Source organism: Peromyscus californicus, unplaced genomic scaffold (genome assembly GCF_007827085.1).
Source record: "Peromyscus californicus insignis strain IS unplaced genomic scaffold, ASM782708v3 Scaffold_14__1_contigs__length_90479793_seg_2, whole genome shotgun sequence".
In the NCBI taxonomy this organism is placed as follows: Eukaryota; Metazoa; Chordata; class Mammalia; order Rodentia; family Cricetidae; genus Peromyscus; species Peromyscus californicus.
In genome coordinates, this window is record NW_026294436.1 from 55,298,142 (window position 1) to 55,311,009 (window position 12,868).

The 12,868-nt window shown below is 39.0% G+C and overlaps 1 protein-coding gene across 2 annotated transcripts in view; it reads right to left on the minus strand.

Annotated features, from left to right (window-relative positions):
* Uap1 (UDP-N-acetylglucosamine pyrophosphorylase 1) overlaps positions 1 to 12,868 on the minus strand; it is a 37,015-nt gene that overhangs the window by 12,447 nt on the left and 11,700 nt on the right. For both annotated transcript variants that reach the window (XM_052737547.1, XM_052737548.1), the window contains exons 3-5: positions 8,837 to 9,041; positions 6,292 to 6,467; positions 4,250 to 4,422 (exon numbers count right to left, since the gene is read on the minus strand). In XM_052737547.1, coding sequence (XP_052593507.1) covers positions 4,250 to 4,422; positions 6,292 to 6,467; positions 8,837 to 9,041 — 554 coding nt within the window. The remainder of the gene's footprint in view (positions 1 to 4,249; positions 4,423 to 6,291; positions 6,468 to 8,836; positions 9,042 to 12,868) is intronic.

The window sequence follows — 12,868 nt, forward strand, 5'->3', positions numbered from 1 at the left end:
GGCACCAAAACTACACAGAGAAACCCTGTCTCGACAAAAAAAGAGTATTTAATGCATCAAGGTAAAGAAAGAAGTTACAAAGTACTACAAATAAATTTACTACCATATGCCAGGGCAATGGTGGCACACACTTGTGGGAGTAACCAACCAATAACTGATTTGACTAAAGGCCCACTCCGTGAGATGGAACCCATAATCGACACTGCTGGGGTGACCAAGACTCTGAGATTAGATAGCCCAGGAACCTAGGGTAACATCAAATAATAATAAAAAAAGAAAAAAGATGTAGTGATAAAATAACTCCTAATCATACTCTGCTATACTCATAGATCAGTGTCTTGCTCAGCCATCATCAGAGAAGCTTCCTCCTGCACCAGATGGGAACAGATATAGAGACCCACAGGCAGACATTATGCAGAGAGTTTGAGACCTTGGGACACTCAGGCATAAATGAGATGTCTCCATCAAATCCCTCCCCTCAGAGCTCAGGGTTACCGTGGAAGAGGAGGCAGAGGAGTGTAAGAGCCAGAGGGGATGAAGGACACCAGGAAAACAAAGCCTTCTAGATCAACATGCTCAAAGCTCATATGAACCCACAGAGACTGAAGCAGCATGCACAGGGCCCACACAGGTCTGCACTAGGACCTCTACATATATATCATGGCTTCCAGTTTAGTGTTTTTATGGGATTCCTGAGTGTGCAAACAAGTGGGTCTCTGATTCTTGTGCCTTCTCTTGGGCTCTTTTCCTTCTGTTGGTTTGTCTTACCCAACTTCAATGTGATAGTTTTTGTTTTATTTTATTTTGTTATAATTGTAAAAAATGAATAAGTGAAGGGATGAATGAATAAATTAATTAATGAAAACCTAGTCACTAGGGTAAAGGTTAACAACTGAACTGTCCTGTCATTTATACCTGCTGGAAGAGGAAAAATCAGTTTTCTCCAACAGAGTGACACTGGGTATATCAACCACTACAGAGTTGATACTCATGCTCAGGAATAGTTGACCAACATATAATGGATTTCATAGGGATTTTTTTAATGGGGGGGGGACTTTTATTTGGTTACAGGTTGATGGTTTCTTTGTATTCTTTTTGGGTGGTATTTCATTTTGTTTTCTTGATTCTGGGTTTTTGTTTTTGTTTTTGTTTTTGTTTTAGAAAGAACTTAAAGTTGGGAGTGTATGGAGGAGAGGATCTGGAAGGACTTGGGGGAGGGGAGGAATATAATCAAAATGTATTTAAACTTAAAAACTGTTTTAAATAATAAAAAAGTAACAAAAAGAATGTGTCAAAATATATTTTAATACCTTAATTGTCTTATTTTAAAAAAAGGAGGAGGGGGAGGAAGAAGAAGGAGAAGGAGCAGGAGGAGGAGGAAGAAGAAGAGCAGGAGGAGGAGGAGGAGGAGGAGGAGAAGGCTAGCCAAGTGGCATATATCTACAATCCCAGCACCTGGTAATCAGAGGTGAACTTACATCTCAAAAACAAAGCTAGGGGAAAGCAGTATTTGTTAGCATTTCTAAAAATTTTTTAAATATGTCAACCTAGTCTTAGCCTGGTTCCTTCTGAATTCTTTTCCGTTTACTGAATGATTATAATCTTAAATGACAGACCCAAAACTAGGTGGTGAGTCTGTAGAAGACCACAGCTGGACTTAGGCAGCAGCCACAGCTAACGAAGAGGTGGCACTCACATCTCTCTGTAAACAGTGCACTCACAAAAGTCAGCACACCAGTTTGCAGTTTCTGAGCTGCCAGGAAACACAGGACTATTCTCCACATGGACCTGTCGAATGGAAGTGAGAGAAAGAGTTCGGAGACATGAAGTCTAGTCCTGCTTCTGCAGACACCATTAAGGGCCCTTCATCTGGGACTCAGAAAGTGTCTGATCAAATGGGCTGAGGAGATCATCTCTGATGCCCCTTCTAGTCTACTCTGGTCTCAGTGACTAGGAAGCATACAGCAGTAAAGATTACGTTTCTATTTCAGGAAGAAGAGTGACACCAAGTGGAGCAAATTCAGAACTGCACTGTTTTGCTTTGATGGTTTTTAAGCTTGGGAGCGACTTACATCCAATATGCTATGTTTCCATTACAATTCGGTCGCTATTAAAACACACGGCATGTGTTACTGATATTTGATTAGACAGATGTCTTAAACAGATGAACTAAGTCAATTATTCTCTTTAGATCTAGAGTCTTGTGTGGTTCTCTGCCTATAACTCCAGCCCCTTAAGAAGCGAAGCCTTGGCTAACAGCAACACCTGGTCTCAAAAAAGAAAATGTCTTCTTTGACCTATTGCTATGACCTCTCAAAACTTGTTTTGCTAAACTGAGGACTTCAGCTTCTGAATATGACTTTGAATTATATTTTAGACTAATGTGGTGAGAAATTACAGTTTTTTATAATATAAAATCTCTAACCAAAGATTATGATGTGTCTCTTGAGGTTTCATTTTTAAGACATTTCAGTTCATATGTGATTCACTTTGTTTTCGTCAGAGCACACATTCTACTTTTACATCAAAATCATACCCACATTCTACATTTTAACATCTTTATGGTTTAATGTTTATATTTAATGTGTGTCCATTTGGGAGAGATTTGGGCATGATTTTTAAGGAGAGATGAGTTTTACTTAACCAGTTTCCTCATTCATTCTTACTACAATTTGAAATGCTCTATTTTTTCAAATTATTGTTTCATTTTTAAATTATTATGATTGTATATGTTTATACAATACAGTATAATTCAATAAACATATATATATAAATGTAATGATCAAATTGGGATCATTAGCATTTACACCTCTTTGATACTACTTTATGGTCATCCCAGTTAAAATGGATATTATCAAAAAAAAGAAAAAGTGTCAGTGAGGATATATAGAAAAGGTAACCTTTAAAAAAAATATCTATTTTATTTTATGTTTATGATGTTTTGCTGGCATGTATGTATGCAGTACCCAAAGAGGCTGGAGGACGGCACTGGATCCCCAGGAACTGGAGTCACAGATAGTTGTGAACTGATATGTGGGTTCAGAGAACTGAACCCAGGTCCTCTGGAATAACAGCAAGTGCTCATAACCACTAGCTATCTCTCCAGGACCTAGAAAAGGAAACTCTTACACACTGTTGGGGGGAACATAAATTCTAAACAGAAGATATGAAAGGCAACATGAAATTTCTTATAAAAACCAAAAATATGTTCATTATGTGCTCCAGCTAGAGAGAAGTACAGTTCTACCACTGAACACAGGTCCAAAAGAACTGAAGTCAGCATTTCAAGGTTATCCCTGCGTTCCTGGGTTATTGCTGCACTGCTCACAACAGCTAAGACATAGGATCGACCTAGATACCCTTCAGTGGGTGAACAGAGCAAATGCTATCCACACACACACCATGATATTAGTGAATCATACATAAAAAAAAAAAAGCCTCCTGTCATTTGTACCAAAACAGATGGCTCTGTAGGACATTATGTTACATGAACCTGTGTTATATCTTGACCATCTTCCCATGCTTACTCTAAACCCTACAATCATTTCGTCAGTCTCTGTGGGATTTAACATGATTGTGTTGTACTTTATTTATTGAGAATATTATTCATTTAAAACAGTGTTTATATCACTATTTTTAAATCTTCTGAAATGTTAAGTTCTCTTCTGAGTGTCTTATTCCTAGCTTCATCTATATCACACACACACACACACACACATACATACACACACACACACACACACACACACACACACACTCATTTAAAGCTGTTACTTTATACAGCACTACAAACCACCCTGCATCCTGTATTTATTGTCTTTCCAGCAGTAATTTATTACCTCTGAATGTCTTTATTCATAATCATAATCACCATCATTTCTATCTTATTCACAAAACATCCTGAAAGCCCTTGTTAAATGCCTTATTCAAGTCTACACCTGCTCTTTCTTCCACACACCCCTCACTAACTCCAGCAGGAGAAACAACAGGTTAGGCTGCTTGAACAAGGCTTGATATTAATGAGTCTATCACAGGTATAATGATAACCACCACTCACTGTCTCAAAAATTCAAAGTCATCCTCACACAGTTTAAATTCTTACTCATGATAAGCATGCATTACTTCTAGAACCAAGTGCTGTCATGTGAAGGAAACAAATGGAACGGTTCAGATACTCTAGAAGGATGAATGGTTCAAAATCACTCAGACCACCTTAAAAAGACTGATAGAGGAAGACCATTCACATTACCTTTGCCCCACAGTCCGCTCCTTTCTGAATGCAGAATCCAATGAACCGTGGGTCTGCCACTTTTACCAGTATGTTATCCACACAATAGACATGAATACTCCAGATGCCTCTTTGCTCCATGTCCTCTACAATGTTTTGGGTTGCAAGAGCCCGGTAGAGACCACCATTCCCATCTGAAAAATAAAACAACCCACTAGTAGCATACCATGACCCACTGTGAAGGGAACCAGAAGACTTCAATATTTACAAACTGGGATGGCTTTCATAACAAAGTAAAAAAAAAAAAACAAACAAAAATCAAAACTGAATAACTACCGAGTTCAGGTGCCAACAGTTATAGTACAAAGCTATTTTGAAGGCTCTTTAGCATAATTATGCACAGAGTAACATCATTAATGTAAATCCAGGAAACCTTAAAACAATAATTTAGCCTATAATATATAGCACAGTATAACGATTATCAAACAATGATTATTTCAGACCATTCTAAGTTTTAATAATGTTTATGATTCAAATCAGCCCTGTATTTATATCTCAAACAAACTTAACTATCTCAAAATAAAAAATTTAATCATTTTATACTAATTCATTTATTAAGAAGCCATATTTATATGAAATCCTATTGGGATTTAAACTAGCCGGGCGGTGGTGGTGCATGCCTTTAATCCTAGCACTTGGGAGGCAGAGGCAGGTGGATCTCTGTGAGTTCAAGGCCAGCCTGGTCTACAGAGCGAGATCCAGGGCAGGCACCAAAACTACACAGAGAAACCCTGTCTCGAAAACACACACACACACACACACACACACACACACACACACACACACACACACAAAGATTTAAACTAAATGTAAGTAAAAGCTTTTCTCTATTTTCATTACTGTTTTAATATATTTCTTCTAACAATCTTGACCATTACTTAAACAATAATGAAAAATTAGACAACTTCCTATAACAGAGCTAAGAATAATAGTAAAGTCTTTTACTAAGAGAGAGAAGGGAGAGAGAGATGTAGGGACTGGAAATGCAGTTCAGTTGGTAGAGTACATGCCTAGCATGCTCTGGGTTTGATCTCCAACACATCTAAACAGAGTGCGGTGGCACATATCCGGAATTCCAGCACTTAGGAAGCAGGGAAAGGAGGATCAGGAGTTTAAGGTCCTGTCAGCTCCATAATGAGTTGCAGACCATCCTAGGCAACCTTGTCTCAAAACAAACAATGAACAAACAAACAAACAATAATATTCTTTTGCAAACAGGAATCCAGATGAAATACAGGCCCGCACATGGCGAAGGTTGCGGGTTTACTGTCTACTCCTTTCTGTCTTTCCTCCAAGTACAGACTCATGCAGACGCAGGTCTCACAGTTGAGCTCACACTCCAGGTCACTGTGTGTGGTGTATAAACAGTACACTGTCCAGTTCCATCAACTGCCATCAACAAACTGCAATGTGCACATACTAACCATATATACAACCCAGTGATCCTACTCCAAGTGTATACAGTTCTGCATTGTACTCTCTTAATGTATCGAGATTTCTCTGTGCTACTTAAAGTCTCTAAGCAATTGTCTCTACATGGTTTAAGAACTGAAGTCATTTGTAAACTATCATTCAGCCTCTTGCCATTTGGATGTTTTGTTTTATTTTTCAGTGCTGGCATGTGAACCCAGAACCTTGTGCACATGAGGCAAGCAATCTTGCACTGACTTACATCATCAGCCGATCCTCCTGCTTACTAAATAGTAATGCTTTCCAGTTTTCACTACAGTAAAAACTGTGCCAAGGACACACACACACACACACACGGGAAGAGAATGAGTATGCAGAAAGCTGTTCAGGGGCAGATAGTCACAAGAAGTGTAAAAATGGGTCCATCCATCTCATCAATGGACATTTTCAACTTTTTAAATCACTGTCAATTTGAAGGGGGGGACCTGATATTTTTAACAGCCAAATCACCACATTCAAAAGAAAACCAAAAGTTAGTAATTTGTCCCATTACTAATAAAATAAGTCACCATTAAATACAGATGATCACAAACCTGGAGCCATAGAGACTTTGTTCTTCTCTTCCAAGATAATTTTCCCATCAAAAGTCATAGCAGGCAGCATTCCCTGCTGAAAAAAGACCACATTCTCCTTTTTCAAACCAAAGTACTTGTGCTTTGTGAAGAACTCCTTCGTAGATTCCATTGTTCTGCCGCTGGTCATTATGTACCTAACAAAAGAAAAGCCAATTTTCTAAGCAATGATACTGTATAAATTAGCAAAACAAAGTGTGATCTACTCCCTAGGCTATGGAGAATTTGTGAGAGCGCCTGCTTCTTTTTTGACTCACTTCATCTTTTTTCTGGCTAAGACACATTAATTAGCTGTTGTATTTCTTCCAGAAGTTTTATCAATCCTTATGACAAAATCAGCCTCTAACAATATCAAACATGCTTCCAGAAGCAGAGAAGCTGTATCCAGAGGCATATATAAGCATTTAGAACTCTGTGAAAGTGTATGCTAAAATTAAAAGTTCTATTCTAAATAGAGGACAAAAGATGGCAGCAATACTACAGGCTAATGTTCTCTTACAGTTCTTACTAAAATCTGAAATAGACCCCAGACTATGATCACCATCCAGTTATAATCACAGAAGTAAAAATTATACATCTTATTGCCACAAAACTTGAATTCAGGGTCTTGAGAGATGGTTCAACAGTTAAGACCACTGTCTGCTCTTCAGAGGACATTGTTCACTTCTCAGCATCCACATGGTGGCTCACATTGTCTCTAACTCCAGTTCTAGGAATTGAGTGCCTCTTCCTGTATCCCTGGGCATTGGGCTCACATAAGGGTACTCAGACATATATGCAGGCAAAACACTTATATACATTAAAAAATTAAAAGAAATCTTTTAACTGAATTTATGATAGAGTGGCAGAGGGGGAAAAAGCCTATCTAAAACTACAATTAGAAACTGCAGTAGTTCAGGGCCTTATTAGAATATAAACTACATGAAAGTTGGGGTTTTTGTTTCAGTTAGTGATCAATACTTAGCACTTAGAAACAGTAAGCCAATTAGTAATTATTGAATAAATAAAATGATGAAGAAGGGGGCTGGAGAGATGACTCACAGGTTAAGAGCACTTGCTCTTACAGAGGACTCAAGTTTGGTTCCCAGCACTCACTTGGTAGTTACCCACTGTAACTCCATTTCCAGAGGACCTGAGGCCTTCTGGCCTCTGCAAGTGTGTAGAGCATAGACATACAAGAAGGCAAAACACCCACACATAAAACTAAGCAGGTCTGCTAAACCAATCGTTCTGGGCAGTTTGACCTCTGTAATAAGCCGAGCCGCAATTCTTTGTTTAGACAAATATAAAAGGTAAGAAACTTCTCTGCATAAGAACAGAAGTGGAACACTGTAAAAAGAGGAAAGAGAGAAAGAAAAAATCCAACAAGTAGAAACCAGGGTTGTAAATAACATGCTTGGCTGCAGAGAACACAGATGTCCCTCAAAACCCCCACAGGAATCAAGATGGGGGGTGGAGTTCACAGCATCCCAATACTTGTATTGAGAAGAACTTGAACATCTTGGAAAATTATCCCAAAAACCATGTCTTCAAAGGGTTCAGAGAGCTGCAGAGCAGCTGGATTCAGACCTGAAACCCGCCCCCGGCCCCCTCCACCCCACCCCACCCCCGGGCCGGGGTTGTAGTGGTGGAGGATCTTCCAAAGGGGAATTAGGGTAAGCAGTTGCTTTGTCCTGACAAGTATTTTCTGATGCTGGTACAGGCTAGGGAATCTGCACTAGCATCAGACGCTGTTGCTGGGAAACCAGCAGTTTTGTTGGTCATATGGGACTGAAGTCATGAGATCAGGGCCCTCAGGGATGTCAAATGCACAGCTGCTTCCCACTCAAAACATACTACCCTCCAAAACTGCTCTGAGAAAGTGAAAAGCTGAACAGAATTGCTTGTCATGGTGCTTAGGAGGCAGTGACCAAGACAGAGGCCCTGCATACTGCATACTAGTAGAGGTGTGACCCACAGCAGAAAAATCAAAGTAGCTTTCATCTCTGGGGTGTGCATGGAAGAGGTGTGGAAGGCGAGTAAGAACCAGATAATCTGTACTTATTGACCTGAAAAAGCCTAACGGGCACCCAGAACAGACCCAGACCATCTTATCATGAAATTTCAGACACTATAAAGAAGCAGCCCCAAAAGCTTGAAAGAGGAAACAAAGAAAATGATTAGGAATCATAGCAACGCCAGAAACAATAAAAGCAACACCTTCAGATTTCAGAAAACTGGTTTTCAATCAGAAAGCCTCTTCCATACAGGCTATCCATCAGTAGGACATTTCTGAACTGAGGGTTTACTGGGTACTGAAAGGAATTTGGAGGTGCTCAGTTAGGGATGTAAAAATTAAAGAGTATATATATACTGCCTCGTAAAGCCATTGAGGTCATGTAGATAGCTATAACATACACAGAGAATTACACTTCCAAAGAAGACCACTGATAACGTGTGTCTCCTTGTAAGTTCATATATGTTTGAATGTTATAAAATAGATGTTTCAACACGAGACTTGGCTTACCATGGGATGACACACTTGTTGCCAGACTGTTTTTCAGCTAACTGCTGGAGCTTCAGAATACGTTCTGCTTGAATCTGAAAAAGCGTCTTGTGGGATGGCAAGCCAACATCATACATGCCCTTGGGATACGCAACTCCAAGTCTTGTGCCCTGCCCACCGGCTAGAAGAAGAACTGCTACTTTGTTCTGAGAAATCTGGGCAAGTCCTGGAAAAGAAAACACTTGTATCACAAAACTTCCATCAATTCAACACACAGAAATAAGCTTAGGCAACCCATTCAAACATAAAAAACTAGAGAGGCTTCAATAAAATATTAAAATTAAGATATTTTTCTAGAGCTGGAGCTCAGCTGTTCAGAGCTGTTCTTCTAGAAGACTCAAGTTCAGTTCCCAGGTGGCTCACAACTGCCCTGTAACTCCAACTCCAAGGGGGTTCCAATGCCTCTGGCCCTCATGGGCACATGCAAACACACACACACACACACATACACACACACACAAAAGAAAAAATGGCGTTTGTACTAAACATGTATACCGTGTTCTTCCCTAAGCAGCAGTGTGACAACTAGTCATGTGCACAGCATGTACACTACACTAGACACTATGAATACTCCAGAAGTGATTTACAATAAGGGGAAGGACATATGCAGGTTATATGCAAAACCAGCATCATTTTATATAAGGGACATAGACATTCACAGATTTTGGGATGGGAGTGAGGAACGGCTAGAATGAACCATCCCAAAATACCAATGGATGATTATATCATTGTTTTCAAATCCATAGGTAGCATGAGTTTTATCTAATTTGCTAACTTTATACTTTATGTATTTTGTATATTAGGTTTTCACAAAGATAATATAGTAGGTATGGCAAGAATTTAAACACTAATACCTCTGTAAAACCAGAGTCCCCTCCAGTTCTGGGTCCACATTTTTTCTTTAATAACTACAGTCCAAGGACCTCCTTCAGCAGCCACCAGCTATTTTTTAAATTATTTAAAGCACATTATGTTTCCATAACTTTCACCCTTAAAGTACCCTTAGCTAGCTAAGATTTAATTTTTCTTTTTTGCTTGCCTAAAACCAAGATAATTTCTGTTATTATTTCTATATATTTTAATTGTACCTTATAAGAAGCTGAAATTTAAAAAACTAAATGGGGTAACTTAAGTGGGGAAAGTTCATCAACAGCCTCACGTCTGATTAGGTCAGTCTGTGACAGATCAGAACTGGAGACGGAGAACTGCAGTCTGGACCTCCAGGTGTCCAGAATCAGACCTACTTCTGAACGCCTTTTCTGCACACACGTCTCAGACCAAGGCTATGTTCTTTTTGCACTATGTATTCTCCACACCCGGTATACATTTTGGGTTGCCTTCCTGTTAATGTGTCTTTTCCACTCTTCCTAATCTTCTCATTTTCACTTTTAGTCTGAAAGAACATTACTTCCCTCAGCTACTTCACTCCAAAGCCCCCTCGGGCCCCATAGGCAGCTCCACCTTTAACACCAGCTCACTGATGCCATCAACACCACTTTTATGTGTCTTCAGCTTCAACCAGTTATCAAAATGTCCCCAGGAAGTTCTTCCGCCTTGACTATGTCCCTAAACTACTGCTTTGTTCCAGTTTCCCAGGTGTTTCAGCTTTAATGTTTCTACAATTAACAGCCCACGATAACTTCATCCTTTACTCGAGTAATCAGCATGTGTTTCCTAGACCCGGCTTGTCACTCTTTTTTTTTTTTTTTTAATTTTTATTTTATGTGCATTGGTGTTTTGCCATGGGTGTCGGATCTCCTGGAACTGGAGTTACAGACAGATGTGAGCTGCCATGTGGGTGCTGGGAATTGAACCCAGGTCCTCTAGAAGAGCAGTCAAGTGCTCTTAACCACTGAGCCATCTCTCCAGCCCCACTGTCACTTTCAAACTACGTGGCAACAGCATATATTTCATATGGGCAGCACTTGAAAAAACTAACTGACCATCAGTGTACTTGGCCAAGTAACAGGAAGCTACAAATTTTTCACATCTTAAAGCAGGCTGTGCATGGTGCTTCACACTTGTAATCCCAGCACTTGGGCACCGAAGCAGGAGTTCAAGACCAGCTTAGTCACCACAGCAAAACCTTGTTGCAAAGAAATTTTAAATATATTATATTTAATATGTCCTCAAGATTCTTTGGAAATATGAAAAGTCTGAAAAATCACATTCCTTTACTCTCTTTTTCACGTCTTCATAATAAGAACCAACAGTTAAGACTTTCTTACAGGAAGGATTTCTACACAGACAGAAAAAAAATATTAAGAGAGCGTGAGACAGTTCCAGGTCTGGAGAACATCTCTCTTTGGAGATCCATGCACTGTGAGCCCAGGAGCCCTGAGCACTCTTCTTGACAACATTACAAGAAACAGGGTTTACACTGGCTTGTTAAAGGTCAAACACTTCCTGCATAACTTCCTGGTTGGACTAGTTCCTCTCCAGTGCTCTAACTTGGACAGGTGCCTAAAACAAGGAAGGTCTCACCGGTACTTCTGAAACAGAGCACAACAGAACTACCATTTACATTTTGAGCACTCCAGGAGAAGCCAAGGGGCATCAACAGACGATTCAACTAGTGAAAATAAAGAAAAATTACCCAAGACAGCTAGTCAGAAATAATGCTGAAACACAAGGGGCTTGGCTTGGCTTTTCTGAGACAAGGTCTTCACACAGCTCATGCTGGCCTCAAACTCCCTTTACAGCCAAAAATGGACTTGAACTATTCATCCTCCTGCCTCCACATCCATGCATTAGGACTATAGGCATATATAATTATCATATTAATGTTACAACTGAAACTGTTTCCCAAAATGCTCTAAGCACAAAAAGTAGACTAATCAAGGACATTCTATCTGAACTCATTTTATAAACTAAGGCATTACCATGCATTTCACTAGGCATTAAACAAAAAGGCATTGTGATTAATGTGGGTTGGAGAGACCATATGTTTGGCATTGTATACATATTTAAAATCATATATTGAACTATGATGATAAAAACAATATATTTGGGATTTGCTTTAAAATATAGCAAGCCGGGCGGTGGTAGCGCACACCTTTAATCCCAGCACTCGGGAGGCAGAGGCAGGCGGATCTTGGTGAGTTCGAGGCCAGCCTGGGCTACCAAGTGAGTTCTAGGAAAGGCGCAAAGCCACACAGAGAAACCCTGTCTCGAAAAAATAAAATAAAATAAAATATAGCAAAGAAAAAAGGGAATAAAAGGGAGGAAACATAAATCAAAAAAATATTAATTTTTAGTCAAAGTAACATATGTAGGTATTCACTATATATTTGTCTCAAAATATGTTCATAATATACTTCAACTATTTCATAATCAGTCCATATAAAGTTCTACAAAAAGATATCCTATGTGTACATGTAAAAGAAGATACTATAAAAGATTACTAGTGGTTATTTTTCTCTGGATTATGGAATGGCAGAAATTTGTATTTTTTTCCTTTGACAGTCTTAGTATTTTCTAATTTCTTTAAGATAAGTATGTATTACTTTTAAAATATAAAGTGAAGAAACACCACTACAGGTACTACGGATGCAGCAAGGTCCTAGCATCCATTCCCAGCACCACTATAATTCCTAGGAAAATGCCACATGGCAAGAAAAGGGGTAACACTGAATAGTTATTAGTATAATAGTGGGAGGTTAACCCATATTTAATTAAATATGCATTTTAAATAAAGGCTATTTTATATTAAGCAGTCATATTTTCCCAGTTTATCTTTACTAAAATGGCATTCTTCTCAAAGCTTCTAATTGCTTCTCTTTCAAGATCTCAACAGTTCCAGTAGCTCTATGTTACACTATATATGTGTAGCCAGAAACCTTTAAAACTCAAATTAAACTAAGATCTCTCTTCAACAAGGAGATTACATATTAACCCCTAAGAGGTGACTGTCTACCCTTGGTTTCAAATATTCAATATTATTTCAATAAGCCGACATTTTGAAACTACTATAAAATACTTTTTCCATCATCA